Source organism: Podarcis filfolensis (assembly GCF_964270895.1).
Source record: "Podarcis filfolensis genome assembly, chromosome: Z".
NCBI classification, from domain to species: domain Eukaryota; kingdom Metazoa; phylum Chordata; class Lepidosauria; order Squamata; family Lacertidae; genus Podarcis; species Podarcis filfolensis.
The window spans coordinates 41,549,271-41,574,398 of record NC_139617.1 but is presented as its reverse complement, the minus strand read 5'-3'; the positions used below and the strand labels follow the sequence as shown (position 1 = coordinate 41,574,398).

The following is a 25,128-nucleotide window of genomic DNA, read 5'->3' as shown; positions in this document are numbered from 1 at the left end:
TCAGTTGCTGATGCCCTGGCATCCCTTTGGCATAACATCAGAGCAAGTAAAAATTTTGAGCTGCTCCAAAATAGTTTTAATAGAGCATTCTTCAATATGACACACCCAATTCATATTTTTTTCAAAGACACTCCCCTAACTACTTTCTTTAAATGTGAGCTACAGCTTCTGAGACTAAAAGTGAGCTAGAGGAAGAATATCTTCTTTGTGACAAGTCAATTAGCAAACTTAAATTCTCAGCTATCAAATTAAAGATCAATATGTGGCCAGGATGCTAGACTGTTGAGTAGGTGTATGTGAAGCGGGTGAAATGTCCACATCATGTTACATTGTTAGGGCAGCCAGTGGAAGAAAATTTCTCTACTTGGGGTTCTGTTGGACTTGGGGATTTGTGGCAGCTGCACTCCCAAACCTGCTGTTTATTCCGCATATTCAGCTCCTTTCCGTAAACTGTTGTCTGCTGTTGAAGACTACATAAAAAACTGGGGATAAGTAGCAGCCCTGGAAAATTAGAGTTTATCAGCATTTACAAAGCTTTCACAGGACCATTCTCAGCATCAGTTTGCAGAGAACTCAGTGGCTCGAGCAACAGAAACAGCCAGCAGAACCAACTCCTGTCCAATAAGTCTAGGCAGTCAGCATGCACAGAGAGAGGTAACTCAATACATCTGTATTTCTAGTTTCCAACAATATTGAGTATAATGTCAGTCAAGAGTGGCTCAAGACCCAGGACTCATATGCCTGGTCTCGGATTGCCTATTCCTTCACTACCTTTTAATTTATTTTTTTTAAAAAAGCTTTGATTACAGCAGAGATTGTCAGCGTGATTCCTGTGAGTGAAAATTTGCTCTTGGGGTCTTCCCATGGCACCCATGAAGTGTCTGAGCCCCTCCAGAGTCCTCTTGGTCATGACATGGCAAGGATGGTTACCTTTTTCCTCCCCTGAAATGCACAGATGTGAAGGAGGAAGTGGGAAGAATGATACTTAGAATGATACCAGATCTGTAGGATCTGGATCTGAGTAAAAGCCTTGGAACAGTGAAGTGGGTGAGCATGTGCTGGAGAGGAGAGAAAAGTGACTAGAGAGGGTGTTCAAGGCACTTGCTCAAAAATCTGTAAAGTGCAGTCAAACCCCAGGCAGTGGCATCGCAAGGGGGGGTGGGGGGTTGCACCCCGGGTGCCATGTCTGGGGAGGTGACAAGAAGGCACCCCACGGGGCTCGCGGCAACATGAGCAGCCATCACACCGCTGCAACCACATGTGGAGTATCCTCCGTTCGTGGCTGCAACCATGAAAAGAGGATCCCGGCACTGGCGGCAAACCGCTATGTACAGCGCATGTGCAGCGTCGCTATGTACAGCACATGCGTCATACGTAGCGATGCCACACATGTGCCCTACGTAGCAATGTCCCGCCCCGGGTGGCATGACGTCTTTGTTCACCCCTGGCCCCTCTTATAATTTAAATTTATAATTTATAATCTAGGTAAAGGTAAAGGGACCCCTGACCATTAGGTCCAGTCGCAGATGGCTCTGGGGTTGCGGCGCTCATCTCGCTTTACTGGCTGAGGGAGCCGGCGTACAGCTTCCGGGTCATGTGGCCAGCATGACTAAACTGCTTTGGCGAACCAGAGCAGCGCACGGAAATGGCGTTTACCTTCCCGCTGGAGCGGTACCTATTTATGTACTTGCACTTTCACGTGCTTTCAAACTGCTAGGTTGGCAGGAGCAGGGACCGAGCAACGGGAGCTCACCCTGTCACAGGGATTTGAACCACCGAGCTTCTGATCGGCAAGTCCTAGGCTCTGTGGTTTAACCCACAGTGCCACCCGCATCCCAATTTATAATTTAAATGGAGGCAAATAAACTTTTAAGTTTTCATATGTAGACTATTAACATTTCTTGCAAATAGATAGCAGTTGGGGTAAAGGGCCCAGAAAATCTTGTTGGCACACCATAACTCAGTCAGAGTTGGGGGTTTTTCCACTGCTCTCTGAAAATCAGCTGAAATTTGCATCTATGCATATACATTAGCATATGCATATGTTATGGAAATGTGTTGCGGGCCTGTGTTCTGAGTCTTATAAGTACCCAGCAATTTCCATGTTGTCAGTTTCAATAAATCAGAACAGACCCATTGAAACCAATGGATCCACATTAACCATGGCTGTCTGAAGCCCAATGATTTCTATGTGTGCATTCTGCACACAGCCCAAGAAAGAAACTATTAATATAATTCAAATCTAAAACGTTTAACACCAGAACTAGCCTTTTAAAAGCCGACCTCGGAAAAGACAAGGCAGTGAATGCAGCAAGCAAAGCATAATAATGTTGTTAATTTACAATGCAGATGCGAGTTCCCCCTCTCATCAGTTATAGGAAGACAAGGAATGAAGAAAGAGTAAAATGGCTACTGGTAAAATGGCAGATTCTATCCAATTACCAAGTAGCCAATAGAAAGATGATGGTACAAAGCAAAGCCCAGTCATGACCCACAATGCAGCTAGACAGACAGGGAAGCTTTATTTCCCCATCACCAGTGCAATCAGAAATCTCACAAACAAGGAAAGTGAAAGCGAAACAAATATTAAGGAAAAATAAAAAAGCAAGAAATTTAAATATTTTGTTTTAGAAGAAATTCAATGCAACCAACCGTGTCCTATATTTGACGTTTTCATGGATGAATATTTTGCAAGGTTATTTACAAGTTTTTGAATTTAGATAATATTTTTTGGGTTTTTTGGGTTTTGAGCGGCAGGGCAGGCAACATACAGACGGAGACATGGGTTTTTCGCATTGTATGTTGTTGATTGGATGGCGTGATTCAGCAGGAAGGGAAGGGAGAAATAAAACAGAAACAGAAAAACAAAAAGAGAAAATGAGTCATTGGGAACAAAAGCATAAACTTTGTACGGGAAAGGGGAGTGAAGGTGCTTATTTTTAAAAAGTTACTTTTCTAAGAACAATAAAGGCCTGCAAGGAAACACAGTGCAATCAAACCATTTGCATTTTGTACCATAATGCAAATTAACACACACTTAACAAACACCTTTTTGGGCTGTCTTTTTAATATTGTTATTATTCCCAGGCAAAGAGAGAGATGCCAGTTTCATAATTTGCATTCAGAGAGATCCTGTCACAAATGTTTCTACAGTTTCCTTATGTGGCTAAAGGCCAGTTCAAACCACTGTGGACGCTTCCCGGCTGTCACTATTTTGGAACAGGATCCAATCACATGTCAGATTCATGTTGCTCAGTTCTAGCTGATTAGGAGTTCTTGCACAACAAGCCTGATCCCCACCCCCATGAACCTTTCATGATAAGGAAAGTGACAGGAAAATGCACTGGAAAGTATAATGCTTGCTCTAATGCAGGGGTTGGCAAGGCTTACCGGCCATGGACCAGATCACTCCCACGGAGATCATCTGTGGGCTGGACTGGTGCAGTGTGACACCGGAAATCATGTCTGCGCATGTCCACAGAACCGGAAATCACTTCTGCGCATGCCCAGATGCCAAAAATTGCACCCGTGCAGAAGCAATTTTCGGCGTCTGGTCATGCACAGATGCAATTTCCGGTATCTGCGCATGTGCATACGCGATTTCTGGCGCCATTCTGTGAGTCCCTGCGCTGTGCTGCTTTAGCGCAGTGCACGGGGGACTGGCTGAGCAGGCAGCTCGGTTTGGGGGTGGCTTGTGGGCCGGTAAAACAGTATTTGTGGGCTTAATCTGGCCCATGGGCCACACGTTGCCAACCCCGGCTCCAATGCAACATCATATAATCTCTCCACAAACAAATCAGATTTGACATTCATTTTAAAAAGCTAACATGGTGTAATCTTGCTGCAAACAAATCAGGAGGAATACTCAATGAACTGGTAGCTGGCAGCACCTGGTGTGTGCCCATTTACACTTAACACATGTGGTGGGAAAGCCAGTGGCATATGCAGTCAACACAATGCCATCCTACAGGATAGTTTGATTAAGTTGCAGGGACACACCATGGGCACCAATCACTGTGCCCTGAGACCCTGCGGTTTCTCAAATGCCCTTCTTATATGGTGCTTGCTTGGGCTAAGAGGCAAGGAGAGTCAGAAACAGGAGGACCATCAACAATTGCAGGGTTTTCCCCATTGTTTATTGATTATTCTTTTTTATTCTATTGGTAGCTTTCTGAGGACACTGAAAGAAACTCTGAGACAAACATGGAATTGTACAGCTGGAAGGGATCTCCAAAGGTCATCTAGTACAATCCTCTGCAATGCAGAAATCACAGCTAAAGAAACACTGACAGAAGACTATCCAACCTCTTTTTAAAAACCTCCAGTAGTGAAGAGTCCACCACCTTAGGAGGTAGTCTGTTCTACTGCCAAACAGCTCTTACTCTCAGAAACCTCTTCCTAACAATCAGAATCTCCTGGTTTGAGTAGTATTCTGGAGCAGCTTGTTCCATCCTCTATGTGACAGCCCTTCAGGTATTTAAAGATGACCTCTTAGTCTTCTCTTTCCCCATGCTAAACATGCATGCTTACACGCTAATCAAACATAGCTACGACTAATTGTTAGAGGAAACACTTGTCATGAATATGTTCTTTTACTCCCATTGGAGTCACAGACCAGAGCCTAAATTAGCCTGTCTCAGCACGGTTCCTCCAAATGTTGTTGGGACTACAACTCCCACCATCCCTCACTATTGGCTATGCTGGCTGGTGCTGATAGGAGTTGGAGTCCAACACCTTCTACATTAAAATTTGCCCTATGAAATGCAATTGAATCCTGCCCCAAAAGCAGTTAGTGGTGTAAATCAATTTGATCCTTTGCAGTAATCAAAGTTAAAAGTCTTCCCTGTAAATCAGTTTGAAGTGAGTGCTGGCAGGGAAACTGACATACCTCCCTTTTATTTGCCTGCAGAGATAGATAGATAGATATAGATAGATAGATAGATAGATAGATAGATAGATAGATAGATAGATAGAAGAAAGAAAGAAAGAAAGAAACATAATTCAAAGCACTCACAGAGGAAATTACAAATGACACAATAATGATGCTAAAAGAAAAACAAATTTATCAACACATTTTTCTCTCCTTTTATCTTTATGCCTTGGCACTTCTGCTGGTTGCTGAGCCACTCCTAGGGAAAAAAGGGCAGTGGATGACCAGGTGAGCTGGCATTCTTGGACGAAGATACTAGCTCTTGGATAGCTGCCCTGGAATACAAGCTGAGCTCCCTGAAGCTTGCTATTCTTCTCAGAAGTGGCCCTGTCCACATAGCAGTGAGCTGTGTGGTCAAACTGAAGTCATGCCTAGATTATCTCCCAAGATTCCCCTTCCTATTTGTGAGAACACAGGGTATCCAGTGTTAACTCTACTTAGAGATGACCCACTGAAATTTTTAGGAATGGCTAACTCAAGTACAGTAACAGACCCACGCTGAGCAAAACTTAGTTGGCTGCAACCCATACGTCCATCAAGCTCAGTTTTGTCTAGGCTTACTGGTCACAGCTCTCCAGGATTTCAGAAAGGGACCACTCCTATGCTCTAACACTGAGGTATTAGTCTTCCATTTGTCTTGCTTTGACCATAGGAAACTGCCTTCTTCTAGGGCAAATCATGTTTTTCAACTATCTCAATTTTTGTCTACTTTGAATGGTAGTGGCTTTCTAGGGTCTCAGACAGAATTCCTCTTCTCCCTCCAAAAAGCCCTGTTCCATTTTAATTTCATTTCACTGAATTTCACCAACAGTTGTTTTTTTTTTCTGGGGTGGGGTTTACTATTGTCAGTGAAAATAGAACAACTTCCTTATATTTTCCTAAGGTCTTGGCAAGTGGCTATTTTATGTTGGCTGCCATTTTGAATCCTTTGTGCTGCCCAAAATCTTCTGTTGCTGCAAGATATTGTGTGGTATGTGTGTGGTGGCCACACAAAAACAGTGGAGAATATTCAGAGAAATCCTGCAAAGTGGACCACATTTTCTACGCATGAGGGGGATGTGTGCAAAAGAGACAGTAAATTTCAGCAATTCTGTTTACTGAGAAATTTTAGCTCAGCTCTGAGTAAAATTCCTGAATGGAGACATCATAAAAATGGGGTCCGAACATTCCAAAATTGCTGAGCTTGGACAGAGCAACTGGGAGAGAGCAGAGGAGGTGGGAATGGCTGCATACACAAATACCTCCTACCTTCCTTCACTGTTCAGAGACATAGTTTCATAAAAGACATGTTGACAGTAAAAGAATATAAATTACTGGCATGTTGACAGTAAAATACAATAAATTCAAACCACAGATGGTTGAAAAATACATCATCGTACCAGTGACCAAACCAATTCAAAATATACACAGTACTGCCTGGGATAATGCTATTGGAGGGTTTACAAAAGTATCATTTCAATCCTATACATCTATACAAGCAATGATTTCTTGGCTGGGTGGCCAGCTCCAGAGGGGGGAAAGGATATGGCTTCCAAGGCTAGCAGAGGGTACATAGCTCTCCAAAGTGGTTTCTTGGCTGGGTGGGTCAGAGCTGCAAGGCTAGCTTCCTGGCAGGTGAGTCACCATTTGTTACTGGTAGGGAGAGGAGCAAGCTGGCAGGCAGGTCAGCATGGTGCAAATGCACTGGCAAAGTCAATCTGGCACTGCTGCTGGTGGATTTTCCCTGTATGAATCTTCCTGCTGTCTTGCCCCTCTCACTCACCAGCAAGCAACAGCGATCCATCTGCTGGGAAGCTGCATAGAGTGGCACTTCCCTATACAGTGAGCTGCTTCTGGCTCTACCACAGTGCAAGGGGTGCCTAAGAAGGCTGAGGATGCTTCAGTTTGCAACAGTCAACTTCCTCTTGCAGATTAAGGGAGCACATTGAAAGTGCTCTGCTGGAGTCCCCATAACTGCTGCCAGTCCTAAAGCCAGCACTGTCTACAATTCAGCCAATATCTCTTTGTTTCCCACCCCATCCATTCTCCCAGGGTCCAGCTAGCCTGTGTTACAGTAACCACCCTTTATTCTTTTTCTTTGTTATTACTGTTTCTTTTCAAAGAAGAGTTTTAAGCCTCTTCCCAGCTGATGTCTCAGTAAAGAATCTGTCCTCCATTTAAATGCTTATAAAAATGCCTTTTGTAAAAATGTAACAAGACTTTTTTACACTACACAAAATTTGGAGGAGCAATGAAACATCAATAAAAATCTCAGTGAATACTGATTGGTAAAAAGATAATTTGCTATGTAGTAATTAGTATGGAAAGAGGGGGAAACCCCCCCCCCTATTGGTGCCACTGGTGCTAATTACTAGGGTGTGTGTTCACCAAGAACTCAGCTGGGAAAGGAATGCTAAAATCTTCTCTCTTCATGTGCTGTGGAGCTGATGATTATTCTCCTCTGCATCTGGAATTTTATTTATTTATTTAAAAAACGGTGACAAGATTGCTCATCACATTGTTATTGTCAGGCCCTCAGATTCTGTGTGCAATTTAGGAGAAGGATCTGGGATTGCAGGACCTGCTGGGGAATGACCAAAAAAATGCACTGCCATAGACAGGAGAAAGAGGTTAAGAAAGGGCAATTGAAATAAAAACATACATATATCAAAGACGCGCACGAAACCAATTGTTCCTAACAAAGCAGAAGGACATGGTCAAGAAGGAAGCAAATATGAGGGGTGAGGAAACTCTGTCCCTCCATCTGCTGTTGGATTCCATCTCCCATCAGCCATCCAACAGTCAGGGATGGTGGGAGATGGGAGTCCAGCGACAGCTGAGCCTTTACCAACCACAGGCCTCCAAGAGGCCTCCAACTCCCATCTAGCCCAACCTGCATGGCCAACTTCTGGATGGGCAACAGGTTTTGGAAAGGATGACCTGAACTATTTGGGAAGGGTTTACAAAATGGCATTGACTTCAAAGAAGATGCTGGGGACTATTTAATGCAGCTATGGCACCTTCCAGCATAAATTATGCAAATTAAATGCATTTGAAATTGGGTTCCTGGTCCATCAGAGGGATTGGGAAAGTGCTTTGACAGCAACTAACCCTATACCCTGACCATAGGAACTCTACAAGCACAGCACTCCTCCTAGTTTCCTGAAATATTGTTCAAACTTATCTTCATTTTCTTGAGGACAAGAAACATTTGGGGGGGAGCAAAGAAAACAAAACGGTGCAATTCCCAGTGGATTGTATCCAATTAAGTTCTACTCAGTGTAGACCTACTGAAGTGAACGTACTTAAGTTAGTCATGACCATCAGTTTTCTGTGTAAGACTACATTGGATACAACCCAAGGTATTGAACTATACACCCAAATACCAAATTCCGTATTTGGGCTTACTTTTGTATGGAATCACAGAATAGACCCAGTCCTCTTTCCATCTAAATCACTCTGCTAAGTGACAGAAGAGCAATATGAAGGTCAGTGCAGGTGTAATTATGTAACACAGACCCTCAAATTAGCACTAAGGGACTGGGACCAGGTTGGGAAATTACACACAGACCCTGTGCCCCAGACTCTCCTCTACTGCAGACAACCCCCCCCCCTTTGCAGACAAATTCCTGAACTAATCCCCTTTACTATGGTTGGAGGAGGGAACCAGGCAGTTTGAGACAAGACACAGTGGTCACTCTGGTGGAATCCTCATGGTCCTGGGAATTAGGTGATCCTGCAAAGGGGAATCTCATTCTCTGGAGGCCTTTGTACAGGAGAGAGGAGAAGTTGACTTTAACCATGGTTAATATACAAAGCCAATACTAATTATGGGACATAACATCTAGCCATGGTTAAGAAGCATGGGAAAATCCCCTGCATGTGAGAGGAGAGAGGCTGAGAGGAAGGGGAAGAGGGCATGTGATTCCATAAGCTGCTCCTGTTTACTTACTCTAGTAACAATCTAACATTATATACCATTTACACCAGGAGTAAATAAATTCCCCCTTAGATAGTTTATTCAAAAGCTCTTAATATTTATCCTAAATTTACATTGCAATTGTTGAATGTTGGCTTTGCAGCTCAGGTTCCTTCTATCATTTCTCCCAGTCTTCTGACAGACATCATTTCATAATGACCCGCCAACAGACTGGGGAGAAGATCATTTGGCCTGCATCCCCCCCCAACACCATTTTGTTAGCTAAAGAAAGCAAGTTTGCACAGTCTGTACTCACCGCAATCTCTGTTACTAAAATATCAGTAATACTTCCCAAGACTGTGACAAAATCAAAGATGTTCCAGGCATCACGAAAATAATTCTGTAAGATCAAAAGCAACAACAAGCAGCATTACTCAGAAGTTTAAACTGCATGCTAGGCTGCAATCCTCACCCCCACTTACCTGACAGTAAACCCCATTTAATTCAACGGGAGTTACATCTGAGCAGACATGGGTAGGCTTGCATCCTAAATCAGTTCTCTCCAATCTGATGCCTTTCAGATGTTGGTGGACTACAACTCCCATAATCCCTGACCATCAGCTATGCTGGCTGGGACAGATTAAGCAGAAGTTGAATGACATCTGGAAAGCACCAGGTTAGTGATGGCTGATCTAAGTAATTTCTCTGGAAACTACAGACCTCAATAATTTGTTGTGTGCACCATGTAGTTTGATGGGAAGAGTGAGTTTCCTATGTTACACCACCCCTGAATTGCAATTTAGCTAGGAGGATCTCTAAAACGAATTGCAGAATTGCAGCAGCCTCATAAAGCCACAAATGCTACAAGCCTACAAAATATTTTACGCCATCTGCTAAGAGGTTGGAACCTAACTTTTGATGCTGGTTGCAGAGAAGGGGAGGCATCCTTCTTAGTTTGATCTATGGTCCTGACTAGGGAAGGAGCAGAACACAAAAAAAGCCCACCCAGACTAGCATCGTCTTCTCAACCAGGTGCTCCAATGGGAAGCCCTCAAGGAGGAACTGAGCACTTGTGATTCCTGTCAACTTGTATTCAGAGGCCAACTAATTTTAGTTTCCTCCCCATCGCCATCCTCATTGCTAACAGGCAGTGCTCCTCTTGCACTGGTTTTAAGTAAGAAGCCAAGCAGATGGAGACTGGTTGGGAACAGAATGAGGTTGGTGGGGCAGTGTCCCATTCACCCTAATGCAGCAGCCTCCACTGATCAAGAGACATAATGGAGCAGCCTCCAGGCTTCCAATAGTGGAGGCAGAACATAGCCATTGTGAGGCAATGACTTTGGAAAGGCCACAGATTTCCCCCACTCCTGCTTGACAAAATTCAGCAATAAAACAAAACAGAATGGTACACTTTTGAAACAAAACCAAATTCATTGGGAACAGCAAAAACCCAGGGAGAAATATGAAGAAGTGGAATTTCAGTAGCATTTCTGGTGCTAGATGAGAGAGGACAATGAAAAAAGCCAGCTCATACCAGGGCGCCAAAGGCAATGATCTTCAGCACACACTCCAGAGAAAACATGGATGTAAACACAATGTTGAGGCATTTCAGCATATCTTCATATGGCTGTGGGGCACCATAGAACTAAATCAAAGAGAAAGAAAACAGGTTACTGGAAAACATGGGTTGCAATCACTCATGCATTGCAGGGTGTTGGACTAGATGGCCTTTACGGCCCCAACCATACAATCCTATTATTCTTAAACTCTTAAAGGGTTTTTTAAAGTTTAGTTTCATCCTCGTTATTCTTTTTTTAAAAAAAATAGTTGTTATTAATGATTTTGTTGTGTTACAAAATAGACAAATAAGTGGAGTACAACTGGGGGTAAAGAGGGAAGAGTGACGGGGGTTGTTCTTTCGTTCTACTGCCTAGTGTTAATGTAGGGGTTTGTGTCAGAATCACGTGGATAGGTCCTTTGTATATACATTGATTTGTATGCTGTTGCGGCGGGGAGAGGTCATTGACCTATTGTGCTGTGTATATGATAAAGGGGAACCACACTGGGGTAAAGGCATCCTTTTTTTTCCTTGTCCTTGTGCTAATTTAAGTTTTCTGGCTAACTTTTCTAGTAGGGCAGTTTCCAGACACTGGAAAGACCTATCAGGAGTGAACACTGGTATCTACAATATATAAAATATTACTCCAAGACACCACAATTAAAAATCAATGAGAACATATCATAGGATACGAAATAAACTCTACCCAATGGTCAAAAACGTGGTCTAAACCACCATTTAAATTCATCTCAGTCAAAAAAGAGAGAACACTCTGAAACTTATCTACGATGCTACCTAACACCAAGGAAGTTTTCACTAATATACCCAGAAACCTCATCTAAATGCTGGAGAGGCTGCACCTCCATAGGCACATACCTCCACTTGTGCTGGAAATGCCCCAAAGTGCAATCCTTTTGGATATCAGTGCTGCAGAAAAATCTCCAAAGTAACAAAACAGGTAGTAGAAGTAACTCCAGAATTAGCCTTATTAAAAATCTTCCAGGATAACAACATACATGCACATGACAAGGAACTCATAAGTCACTTACTCACAGCAGCAAGAAACACCCTCCTACTTATTCTTTATTGTTGAAGTTTGTTAATGTTCATGCAGGAGCCAGGAGATGTATTGCCTTTGTTTGCATCATAGCAGGGATGTGGAAAAATGTGGCCCTCCAGATGTTGTGGAACTACAACTTCCATCACCCTTAATCATTGGCCATGGAGGCAGGGGTTGATGAGAGTTAGTCAAACAACACTTGGCTGGTCAGAGGTTCCCTGCCCATGCATTAAGAACATATGACGAGCCTATTGGATCAGGCTAGTGTCCAATCTACGTCCAGCATCCTGTTCTTACAGTGGCCAACCAGATGCTTATCAGAAGTTTGAAAGCAGGACCTGAGTATAACATCACTCTTGCCTCCTGCAGGTTGCAGGAGTTGGTATTCGGAAGCTTATGGCCTCCAATGGTGGAGGGAGAACATGACCATCAAGGACAGTAGCAGTTGATAACCCATTTCACTAAGTACTCATTGAATTATCACACCATGGTTTGTCACTGCAACTCTCACGAGAACTGCTAGCTCCCCTGCCCCCTGCTTTAAAAAAAAAAAGGCAAGGAAATCAGCAACCTTCATCATCAGCACGATGGTGTTGAGTGCGATCATGACCATGATGAAATACTCGAAAGGAGGAGACACCACAAACTTCCACATCTTGTACTGGAACGACTGCTTGTTTTGAGGCATGTAGCGGGTCAGGGGTTTGGCACTTATGGCAAAGTCTATACAGGCCCTCTACAACAAAAGGAAGAGAGTGGGGGAAATCAATAGAGAAAAAGATCTGCTCACAGTTTTCACCTGCATTCAGAGTTAAGGAAAAGCTTCCAGATCCACAGTTGGCTCCTTTACATGCCTAGCCCTGGCTATGGAGTAAGCTATGAGGAAGGGCCATAGCTCAGTGGTAGAGCATATGCTTTGCATGCAGAAGGTCCTAGGTTCAATCCCTGGCATTTCCAGGTAGGGCTGAGAGAAAACTCTGCCTGAAATTCTAGAGAGTCATGCGCCTGTCAAGGCAGACTCTACTGGGCTACCTGTTTAAAGTGTCTGACTCCGTATAAAACAGCTTCTTATTAGGGGAAGGGTCATAGTTCAGGGGTAAGAGCATCTGCTTTGCATGCTCCCAGCAGGGCTGGGAGAGACTCCCTGCCTAAAACCTTGCCAGCCAGTGTGGACAGTGCCAAGCAAGGTGGACCAATGGTCTGACTCTGTAATGTTAGCACAATGGGATGGGTTAAACTGCAGATGTCCTGGCATACAATGGAAATACTTTGATTTGCAAATTGATGTCGAGATATCTAATTTTGTCAGGGAGGCAAAAATCCCTCAGGGCTGGATGCTTAGCTAACCCTGCAAATATGAAAAAAGAGCCTTTCTCCATCTGGTATCCTGAGAGAGTACCTCATTTTTCTCAAGGCTGCATTCAGACATCACTTTGTCTCCCTGCTCCTGGAAGGTGATGATGATCAAAGCCACAAAGATGTTCACGAAGAAAAAGGGGAAGACGACAAAATACACCACATAGAAGATGGACATCTCCATCCGGTACCCAGGGCTTGGGCCTTGGTTCTCATACGTTGCATCAACAGAATGCTTTAAAACACTGTGAGAAGGAGGCAGAGAAGGAGCAGGCAGAGATTTGGATGAATGGCTGTAATTCTGCATCAACTTTGCATGCAGAAGGACCCAGGGCTTGGGAAATACTCTTGTTGAACCCCACCCCCCACCCCACCACAAGGCACTAACGTGCCATATAAACTTACGTTGGCCACCCCTCTCCTGTGGAGACAGTGAAGAGTGTCAACAGAGCCCAGAGGACATTGTCATAGTGGAATTCGTATTTCTTCCATTGCCTGGGCTGAGCTTGCACATCATCTTTTGCATAATCGAGATACTGGCCCCTGGAAGGAAGATGGGAAACAGAATCAAAACAGGAGAATGTGGAGCTGGGCCTCACTTATGATCGGTGCTGACACCCTCCATGGGTTACCATCCCTCAAATATGCTGCCTCCATTAACCACTATTGTAATTATTTACTGCTCTTTTTCTTCCTCAGAATGTAAGTTTAGCATTGTCAGTGTGGACAAATGCTAAGCTATATAGCATCAAAGGTTGACTCTGTATATGGCAGAATCCTGTTTGCAACTGCATATTCAAAGGCTTCAGTATGATCCGGAAACCTGATTGCTCCAGATTGTGTGGAATTTTTTTGCATAAACAAGGGCTTTATTCTTGCAGATGCTCATGCTATATATGTGTGGATGCCCATGTGGTCAAGGCTGGAGGCAGCCACATGGTCTCATTCATGCATTGGTCAACATGTGGGTGATAACTTCTGAATGGGGTGTTTGTGTTAGGAATAGAAGAAGATGAGCCTGCTGGATCAGGCCAGTGGCCCATCTAGCCCAATATCCTGTTCTTACAATGGCCAACCAGAAGCCTATGGAAAGCCTGTAAGCAGTGCTCTCTGCTCCAGCAACTCCTCTTCAGGATACTGACTATGGAGGCAGAACACAGGTAGTAGCCATTAATAAAGATCCTCCATGAATTTGTCCTTTAAAGCCATCCAAGTTGATGGCCATCACTAACATATGTCGGAGCGAGTTCCATAGTCTAACTCTGCATTGCATGAAGAAGTATCTTCTTTTGTTTGTCCTAAATCTTCCATCATTCAAGTAGGACCTGAGCAAAAAAAGCCCTCTCTCCTCCTGAGGTTTCCATCAACTGGTCACCAGAAGCATACTGCTTCTCATAGTGGGGATAGAATATAGGCATCAGGGTTAATAGCCATTGACCCTGAAGGCTACATTCTATCTCCACAGTTGGTGGGTGGTATGCTTCTGAATCATTGTCTGCTTGCCACTCATGGAACCAATGAGCAAGTAGGCAATGGCAGCTCCTTCTCCTCTTCCTGCTCACCACTACAGTTGTTGTTATCTGCTTGTTCACTCCCTCTGGGTATGAGGGAGAGGCCGGCGGTCTGCAAATAGTAAAGAGATGCAGGAGATCCAGGAGGCCCTTGTCAGTGCACCTCTTGCTCAGACCTTGGAAGAACTAGTTAAAGTTCAACTGGTCTCCCAAGGACCTAATTCCAGTTCATATTTGTCCTTTTACAAACCAAACCAGTTCATGCTCAGTTAATAGTTCAACCAAATGGTCATTGGGGAACCTCCCCCCCCCCCAGCGTTCAGAATATTACAAACTGCTGTGCTGAAGTATAAAAGGAGAAGTAAGAAAACATCAAAACACACATACAGAACGGAACATAAATTGTTTATTTCCCCAACCATTATTATTTTTAAGTTTAAAGGCGTTCTATAAGGAGTAGAAAAACACATGTAAGAGAACAAACATGAAGATGAACTAGAAATCATTCAAAGTTCTCCAAAAGTTAATCCACGTTCAGTTCACCCAGCAGTTATGAGAACTTTCGGCTGTAGTTCAGAGTTTTTGGCATTAGTTCACTGAACTTCATTAATCTGAACTAGTTCACTTCAAGCTCTGGGGTAAGAGCCATAAATCAGTGATTGAGCATAGGCTTCGCATGCATATGGTCCCAAGTTCAAGTCCTGGCATCTCTGCCTGAGACCCTCTGCCCCAAATCCTGGAAAGTTTCTGCCAGTCAGTACAGAGAAACTGAGCTAGATAGACCCAGTTGTCTGACTGTACAAGCTACCTATGCTTCCTGAGTTCACTGCTCTTGCAGGTGTACAGGACCTCAGCAGGAGCCCAACCATCCCAACCCTTCACACTGGAGCTGCTCTCAAGCTCTAAATTCTTGCATTGCAAGGGAGAAACACTAGAACTTGTAACAGGACTAGATTACCCTTAGGACCCTTCCAACGCTACAGTTACAAGATTCTATGAAAAAGCACTTGACCACCTTCTAGTGACCAGGTCCCTGAGCTTCTCACACACTAGTCACAAGGAAGGACACAGCAAAGGAGATGCCCCATCCCTCCAGCCCCACCTTAGCTCAGGCCTTATCAATCAGGTCATATTGTGCATCAAAACATATTTATTTGTTTGATCTGGGCACCTGCAGTCTTTTTCCAGCTCCTTGGACTCGTCCGTGCAGTAGAAGAATCGCCCTTTGAAAAGCTGCACCGCTATGACTGCAAAGATGAACATGAAGAGCATGTAGACAATGAGGATGTTGAGGACATTCTTCAGAGAATTCACCACGCAGTCAAAGACTGCCTGCATATAAGAGGGGAGGGGGATTCAGAAACAGAATCCATGATGAAGTATAAATCAAAGCAATTTACAGCAATAAAAACATAAAACCATACAATAAAAATCATTCAAAACGGACAGCAATTAGCCATTTTGGAAAGATGTATTCTTAATTGCCTGCATAGGCCTGGTGGAATAGAAAAGTTTTCAGCAGGTGTTTAAAAGTTGGCAGAGAAGTCGGCAGAGTATTCTTATAAAGCCACATTGGCTTGGATCCTGCCCTCTGCAATGGGAAAAGCTCCTTCTGTCTGTGAAGTGGGATTAGGTGGAAATGAAGATATATGGCACAGGTGATTGCAGAGGCAGGTCCAGGGATAAGGAATAGCAAGGCAGAAAGTGGAAGAAGGGACTGGCAGCACGGGTCAAGGGTAACAAATCAGTAGAGAGGAAGGGAGCACCAGCAACTGGAGAGGCTAAGGTAATCATGGATGGATATGAAGAACAGAGATAGGCAAATCTATCAGTTTTCATTTCTCTTCATTTCTCACTTTACCTATTTTAAGAGCAGCTCCTCATCAGCTTTCAAAAAAAAAGTCTTCATGAAAATTCATCAGCATTTTAGTGTGGTATTTTTTTCTCAGTAGGAACATTTTTGTATACCAGTTTGCCCAGTATTTACATTTTCCCATAACATGTTCACTTTTGAATGTCCCTTCACTAATATGTACATTTTCATGCATACTTTCCACTAATATTTTGTCCACATTATTTCCCCTAGTTTTTGTCTGCATGATTTAGCTGAAGAACTGCACCACAAAATTTGACCAATTTTGAAGAGTGTGTTTTGGTCCTTGTATTGTTTTGGAAAATGGCAAATTAGGTCAGTTTGCATTGAAATGTGAACCAAATCAAATCCCACCCCCCACATGCATACTCAGAAATGAGATTATGCACTACCTCATCTGCCAGGGCAGATGGGTTGAGGATCACATCATACCTTCAGCTTTGGCAAACGTTTGATGGTCTTCAGAGGCCGAAGGACTCTCAGAACTCTCAGGGACTTGATGGTGTTTATATCTTTGCCTTTGTTCCCTCTGCAAGGCAAGAGCACACAAGGGACAAATGAAGACCTTTGATTCTTGCAAGATTCAGGCAAAAGCCTGGAAAATCCTCACCCCAGGCTGGACACTGCTGCAAACCTAACCAGGTCCACTCAGAAGTGAGTCCTACTGTATTCATTGGGGCTTATTTGTGTGTAAGTGGGGTTTGAAGCCCAACAGTGCAATCCTAACTGTGTCTACTCAGGCATAAGTCCTGTTGAATCCAATGGGACTTACCTGCAGGCAAGTGGGGTTAGATTGCAGACTAAGCCCTCCCCTCCCCCCTGAACTTGGCTCAATCTCTTTTGGTGTGGCATAACAACATAGCAAAATGCAGGTAAATTTTCTTTTCTGCAAGGCTGAACAAGAAACAGAAGGTACAACATATGAGGATATGGTTATGGGAGCTCCTGCTGGGGACTTCTGCCCCAACTGCCCCCAATATATTCCAGCCTTATATTTGAATTTTCAGCTTTTTTCATTACCCCCACCCCAGAAAGCCCCCACTATACAGAATCTCAAAGGAAATACATGCAACCAGACGTTCCACCCAGTTGCTCCCACCTCCTAATATTTCAGCCAATGAATGCAAAGGCACTGGGATGATTGACAAGTACTTAGGCAATAAGTACCTAAAAATAATTTGAGATTAAATTTTATTTTATTAAAATTAATCCAATGAATCAAATAACTTATTCAAGCAGCATACCTCTTATATTGAGATGTTTGCTGTTTCATATAGATTAAAAATGCCCCTATTTATGCCCACTCTCTCACACTCCAGGCTATCAAAATGTGTAACAGCCTACGTTTGTCAACCATGCCCAGGCATTTGATGAAGACCCTTTCACAAAATGTAGGGGAGGAGGAAAATCTATTTTCAAAGGGAAGGAGTCAGCAAAGTTGTTATCCGTGTCACCATCAGAGCAGGACTTCAGGGCAGACGCCCATGGCCACCATCAGCAGGATGAGCTGGAAGGTGCATGAACTCAGCAGTTTGCATTGTTAAGTTACATACATTACCATCTGTAGAGTGGTGGAGGTGTAGGACCATTAAACCCTAAGTCTAAAATTACCCATCTGCACCACTGCCTACGATTCTTAATGGAAGGAGGGTGGTGGTGGAATCAAATCTAACCTTTCCCTTTCAATTGGGGTGGGGAATATTTTTGGCGCAGTGTGCCAGATCCTCATCTCCCCCACCCCCTGGGACAACTTGGGTAGGTGGGCAAGGACAACCCACCTGTCAGTCAACTGGCATAATGATGGCAGGTGATTCCCAGGCGGGTGGTCTTGCCTACCTGCCAATGAAGAGAGATTGTGGGGAGATTGTGACCAAGCAGGACTGAACTCCACATGCATCATCTGATATATCAGGGGTTCAGTCTTGCTTTCTCCAGGGATCGGCGTTGTAAGCACCTAGTCCAGCCATGTTTCTACATGGCAGGTCTAGGACAGATGGGCATGGTCTTTGGAAAACAGCCTTGCAGGCCAAATCCAGCTTACAGGCTAGAGGTTCCTCACCCACTGCTATAAATATATTACCCCTCACAGGAGAAACCTTTTGGTGACGTATAGCTACCCTGAAGGATGCATCACAACGAAATGCCTCCCTAGACTAGGGAGCCTGTGGCCACCTAGATGTTCTGGGACTCCATTATTCCTATTGACCACGCTGGTTAAGACTAACAAGAGTTGGTCCAACAACACTTGAAGGCTCATAAGTGTCTCATCCCTGCTCTAGGCAAACAGAGAGAGAAAGGAGATCATGATGGCGAACCAAAGAAGACACATGTCCCTCAGTCTGAAAGACTCCATTGGTTTGCTTGCTTTTCCATCTCATGGGCCCTGCCTAGTTTCCTCTTAAGACGGCATGCCACTCAAACCATGCCAAGCCATGTAATATATGCACACATATTACATGCCTGTAGTGATAAGTGGTGGTAACCTCTGAACTGTTCATGCACATGTGTGGGGTTTGAGAGGTGGTGGTGGTGGTGGTGGTGGTAATGGTGGAGTTATAGCCAACAGAGGTTGGTGGCATTTCTTTCTTCTCATGCGTGCAAAGTTCATTTTTAAGGCAAAGGTCTCTTTGCCTCCATATCAGCATCTGGAATGGGAGGGGAAAGGTCCCCCACTCCTATATTAAAGTAGTGAGACAGGTCAATCTGCTTGGGAAAAGTAAATGAAGCCATTCAGAAGGGCTCTTTGTTAAGAAGCAGTGGAGGTAAGAATGGGAGGCTCTGTCAAGTTTGGTTTCTCTCAGTTTCACATTTTTCAAATCTAGGTCAGTTCTCCACGTTTCAACATGTATGCAATTTTTTTTAAGTCATTCAGAAAATTGATCAGTATTTTAGTGAGCATTTATCTAAATATATACAATTCTGTATGCAATTCTTCCTAATATGCATGTTTTTACGAAGTAGTTTCTCCTGATATAGTGCATTTTTGCACATCATATGCACACTTTACCCTGTTATGTGCATTTTTGCACACATTACCTATCTGGAGATCTGCACTGCAAAGTTCTGCAAAGTTCTAATTTTGAAGGCTGGCTGTTTCATTTTGTGTATTGTTCTGTAAATTGTGAATTAGGTAGTTTGGGGTTTAAATGCAAACTGAATAGAATCTCTCCCACCAGAATCTCCAGTCTGAAGGTAGTCTTCAGCTGCAGCTAAGTCTTACTATGGCTAGAGTGAATTTCTTAACTGGCAAAAAGCCAGTTTGCTTGTTGTCATTTTTTGATGACGTACAGTCAATTCATTCTCCAGGCAGACAGAGGAGACCAGGTAGTTTGGCCTCTTAAAAGGAGGCAATTTCATCCAGGGCAGGTGTGGGACATCTCTGGTTCTTCAGATGTTCCTGAACCCCAACTCCCACCATACTTGACCATTACTGGGGCTGATGGGTATCACAGTTGAGCAACATCTGGAGGGCTAAAGGTCCCCCACATCTTGTCTAGGGATAGCCATACCCAGGAGTTAAATAGAAAACAGACTTATCTGTAGCAACTTATAATACACATATCTATACAAAACCTCACATACAAAACCTCTTTTGTTTCAATGGAGGGAGGCAAGATAAAATGACCCACATTAAAATCATAGTTAAAAAAACCTTGGTGAATAGGAAGGTCTCTACCTTATGCTAAAAAATAAACTGCACAAATCAGGTGGCAGGTGAGGCTCTCTGGGGAGGATGTACCCTCCCTCTCTTCACCTGAGTCTCCTCTTTTGACTTCCATATTGCATTAATGAGATTGCTGTATTGTATGTTTTATGAATGTTTGTATTTTAATGGATTTTAATGCTTGAGTCTACCTGTGAACTGCTTAGAAGCCTATTTTTGACATTAAGTGGTGTACAAATTAAATAGCAGTACTGTTAATAACAACAGCAAAGGAGCCATGATCTGAAAAGCTCTAGGCTTGGCGACCATGTACCTCACTTCACTTAGCAGAGAAACCTGGATCACAGCCTCTAAAGAGGGCCTTGGGGGGGGAGTCATCTTTCAGATAAGTTTTTATGACTCCAAAGATTAAAGCCAACTCTTTAGGTTGGTTTGTAGGTTGAAGCTAGCACTGGGAAAGATCCTGGGAGCCATTGTGGCAAGTATAGCATTTGCATATTACAACTCGCATAATGTCCAGGCCCAATTAACAATCCAATTTTGGTCCTGCTGCAATTCTAGGCTTGATTTTAAAGGCACTGCAGTCATTGACGTGGATGGCTCCCAGAACAGCTAAGCTCTGGGGCAGAACAGAGGGCATGGCTGCAATAGCATAAACCCAGCTGAAAGCTAACATGGGCAAAACATGAGCCCATTAGCCAAGGAAAGGCAATGTCACCAGATACTGAGAAAAATGACAGGCAGTGATGGAATCAGCATGACACAGATTGTCGGGAGGGTGTGGCTGTGTGAATGTGCAGGCAATCAACAAGCTGGCAAGGGACAACAGTAATGCATTACCCCATGAAACTCCTACAGAGAAGATCCCAGCGAGAAGAAGAGAAAGAAAGAGCAGAGTGTCAGTGGTGGGGAAGAAACACACATCTATGCAACAACTCCAAAGCAATGACACAGAAAGTAACACCAAGGAAATCAGACCTCCACCCTCCCCATTTTCACAAAGCAAACGGGAAAGTGAAACAACCATGTGCTTGCATAGCCAAAGCTGGCCAAAGACATATTTTCAGTTTAGTGGCATGGATGGAAAGTCCTTTTCAGTCAAAGTGGCCTTCCAGATCATCCAGCTCCCATTACTCCTGACCTCCCATCCGCTCTGACCATGGGCCATACTGACTGGGGTGGATGGGAGTTTGTGTCCAACAAGAACTGACAGGCCCCAGGTTGTACTCGGGCTGGGGAGCCCCAGATGCAAATGTCTCTTCAGGCTGTGAAATTTATCAGGTGATTTTGAGCCAATTGTTTTTTCACAGCCTAACTTACCTCACAAGGTTGCTTTGCAGCTAAAGGGGAGATTTCCCCAACCACATACACTAGCTTGAGCACCTTTGAGGAAAGTTGGGTTAAACAAAATGTCAGCAATAATAATTCTATACACTGATTGTAGGTTTTATGTTAGCAGGTATCCCACTGGAGTTAGCCTCTCCTCTCATTTCCTCATCCATCCATTGCTGCTCATCACTTCTGGTTCAAGCCACGGAACAGCAGGCAAAGGATAAATTATATGAGAGTGAGGCAGTTTTGGTTTTCACTGTTAACATCAATTTCTGTCAAGTTTCTTATTCTTCTAAACATAATTTTAGTTCCACATAAGTTCACTTTTCTTTTTTAAGTCCTCATGAAAATTCACCACCATTTTAGTATGCATTTCTTTTGAAGGATACTTTTTTGCAAGTGGCTTTTTAAGATACCGGTATACGCAGTTCTACAAGCAATTGCCCCTATTACAAGGGTGTAGAACCTTCAGCCCTCCAGATGTTGCAGGACTACAATTCCCATCAGCCCTAGCAAGCACAACCAATGGCCAGGGATAATGGGAGGGTATAGTTCGGCAACATAAAGCAGGTCAAGGGTTCCCCATGTGCACCCTATTATCATGCATTTTCCACTGATACATTGCTACGCAAACTTTACCCTGGCATGAGCATTTTCAAACACTAAATTCAGAGAAGTGTGCATTTTGAAGAGTGGCTGTGTTTTGATTCATATGAGAAGTCTGAATTAGGTAGGCTCATCTTGAAATGTAAACTGCACTGAATATCTCTTCCACCCCTAGTTCGGAAATCAGCTCCACCCACCTTCACACAGGTTCCACTAGCTGCCTGCTTGCAGTGCACTTATGTGAAGGTAGGTAATTATGCCCAAAGCTCACTATACACCATAGATTCCGATATATGAACAGCTGGGATTTGCCCATTTCCTTACTTTTTTGGGCTTTTCTGGTCAGTGGTAGCCATTTTGGGGCAAAAACCATGCAGGGAGGGAGGGAGAAAGCAAGATGGGGAAAATTAGAGAGCAGGAGAGATGGGACAAATCAGTTTTTCCTTTGTCTCTCTTTTGCTGGTTGGCTCCAGCCATTTCAGGAAGAAACCCTGGAGAGACGGGGTGGAGAGATCAGACAAATCCTGGATCAGATTAAGTTCCCATAGGAATCAACTGAAATCAGGAATTTGTTATGTGAACACTCGCCTAAGGAACAGTTTCCAGGAATTGCATTGCATTTGGTAAGTTGGACCTGTGTGTAAAAAGCCATCAGAGAAGAAAGCATGATTTCTGGGATACAGACACTTGAAAATGGAGAAGTAATTTCCTTTCCATAATACAATTATAAATGCAAACAGGCAGACCTGGAGTCTTGGGACCAACCTAGACGTTATGTCATGTATGCAGTTAAGCTATTGCATGAGCAGCTTTCAAAATGGAAACTGCCATCATAAGAACCTGATATGAATCAGGCATCTGGTAAATGGTAGCAGGAAGGACAAAAGTCCCCTCTGTGTTGGGGTGCCAATCCCTACTGGGGGCTCTATACCTATTTGCATTTCTGGGAGATAAAATCTATTCCCTCCAGTGGGAACTTTAACCCAATGTAAACAACAGGCATGCCCTCCACCATCCCAATACAGATCAGGACCACAGCAGGAGACAAAGGCCCAAACTCTCCGTGATGAGGTTCCCATCCAGAATGGGTCCCCAACACCTGCAGATTTAATGGTAAGCACCACTGAACATCATTGGGCTTTCTTCCTAGCAAAAGGCATTGATTTGTATGGTAAGGTTGCTCAATTTGATACTGTTAACAGAATGTCAAGATAACCTTCTCCTCCATTTTCACCATTGCAGATGAAATATTGATCAGCATTTGGAAAATCTTTACTCTGAAAGCTCTACAGCGTCGAAAGTATATTACTAAACAGGAGAACATTGCTACAATATTACTAGTAGCAGTATAATCACAAATACCACAAAAGTGTTTTCTTGCGGCCCAGACTGGAGAAAACAGAATGCAGGGCACTTGAACAGCAAGTATCTGTCATTGATCTATTAAGACACAAACACAGAATGGAGTGGGATGGGGAAAGATAGAGGCGAGCATCCTTGACTGCTCTTGATTCTGACAAAGGCAAGAGTGAGACTAAGGAGGAGGAGGGAGAAACAGACAAGCACTACCACCCCCTCGACCACTTATAAATAAGAAAGCAGACTGAGGCTGGCTTTTGCCCTGACTCAAGCAGCCTCCACTTGAGTCAGGTCAATATGCTTCTTTTCTTCAGCTGCCGTTCCAGCTATCTTGATATGAGGTAGGAAGCAGGAGTTGTGTAACACTTTGCAAGAACAAAACATTCGTTATTTGGCCTATTGTAAATAATTAAATTTACAAGCTGCCACGTACCTCCCCTCTCTTCCTCCTGCATGGCAGAGAGGACAACTTTGGAATCTTTCCTTTTTATTTTACTGAACCACAGCATTCCATTTTGCCCAAACACTAAGAATGGTTTGTTTCATCACAAACCATGGGTCAAGAAGCTGGCTTGTTTAAATGAACAGTCTCTCATTTCCATCAAACCAGAGATCATGGTTAGCATGAACCATGATCTCTGGTTTGATGGAAATGAGAGACTGTGGTTAACTAAAACTGGAAGCTTCTGAAGTCCTCCTCTCAGCGTTGTGGGAGAAGAGAGGAAGGTATATATACATCGAGAGCATGTTGCACTAAGACTGGAGCACCCAACATGTCTGATTACAACTCGCATTATCATTCAGAGCCAGTATAGTGAAGTGATCTGAGTGTCAGACTAAGACTTGGGAAACCAAGGTTCAAATCCCCCTTCACACATGAAACTCACCTAAGGCCAGGCATAATCTCTCAATGTAATCTACCTCGCAGGGTTAGTGTGAGGATAAAATAGGGACAGGGAGAAACATGCAGGGCACCTTGAGTTCCTTGGAAGAAAAGTGGGATATAAATATTTTAATTAATAAATACAGATATACATAAATCCCACCCCATGCTGGATGAGGCTAACAGAAGTTGAAATTCAGAAGGATAGCCACATTCCCCCCCCCCCCACACACACACCAAAGGGCAGCATTTACAGAGTCAGAGAGGTCAAGGAATTATTACCTTCTTCACTAGTGTTTTGTGGGCAACTGATATGAAAATAGCAGGCAGGAGACACGTATGCTTGGGTAAGAAACCCACCGAATTGCAGACGAACAGCTCCAGGGTCTTGTTTTGTGTGTGTGTGTTGGGCCCCTTTAAATTTGATTTATTCATATATATTTTTGAGGGGGAGAGAATTAGAAGGGATCCACGTTCCTCCCCTGTAAAGTTACGAGCAGCTATTCAGTGGTAGTGCCTATATGCTAGGGCTGCCATATGTCCGGACATTACCGGGATTTGAAAGGCAATTTTTAAAACAACAATAATAATTTTTTAATTAGTTTTACATAAACTTATACATTATAAACTTTAACCATTTCAAAACATAAAAATAAAAAGGTTCTTTTGAACATTCGGACCTCCTCCCCTCCCCTCCCATCAAAGGCAGAACTGGTGTCCAGGGGGAACTTCCAAAAAGCCCAACAATTTTGGGGTGTCCTGGTTTCCACTTTATGAAATATGGCACCCCTACTATGCAGAGCAATTGAAGTGCCTTGCTGAGCAAAGTAGGTTGAGAGTGATCGAGGAACAGGATCAGCCTTGCCAGTGCTAACCCAACGTCACTACACTACTGACGTCTGGAGGGACACTTGCACTATTGCACAATGAACGCAGGATAATGCCCCCCACCTGACCCCTGGGAACATTTCTGATATTAAAAGTTTTAGCAGGATGTGACAGGCTATGCACCGTTTGGAAACAAAGCAGTATATTTGTCCACAAACCTTTGTGGGGACAAAGAGTATTGAAAGCGGGACCCCCAATCAAATGCCCCAT

At 43.6% G+C, this 25,128-nt stretch overlaps 1 protein-coding gene across 10 annotated transcripts in view; it reads right to left on the bottom strand.

Moving 5' to 3' along the window:
• The window catches only part of CACNA1B (calcium voltage-gated channel subunit alpha1 B), a 328,172-nt gene that overhangs the window by 54,057 nt on the left and 248,987 nt on the right, over positions 1-25,128 (bottom strand). For all 10 annotated transcript variants that reach the window (XM_083597112.1, XM_083597115.1, XM_083597114.1 and 7 more), the window contains 7 exons: positions 16,619-16,715; positions 15,485-15,645; positions 13,208-13,345; positions 12,846-13,047; positions 12,018-12,182; positions 10,363-10,473; positions 9,145-9,228 (listed from right to left, as the gene is read on the bottom strand). In XM_083597112.1, the coding sequence (XP_083453238.1) occupies positions 9,145-9,228; positions 10,363-10,473; positions 12,018-12,182; positions 12,846-13,047; positions 13,208-13,345; positions 15,485-15,645; positions 16,619-16,715 (958 nt within the window). The remainder of the gene's footprint in view (positions 1-9,144; positions 9,229-10,362; positions 10,474-12,017; positions 12,183-12,845; positions 13,048-13,207; positions 13,346-15,484; positions 15,646-16,618; positions 16,716-25,128) is intronic.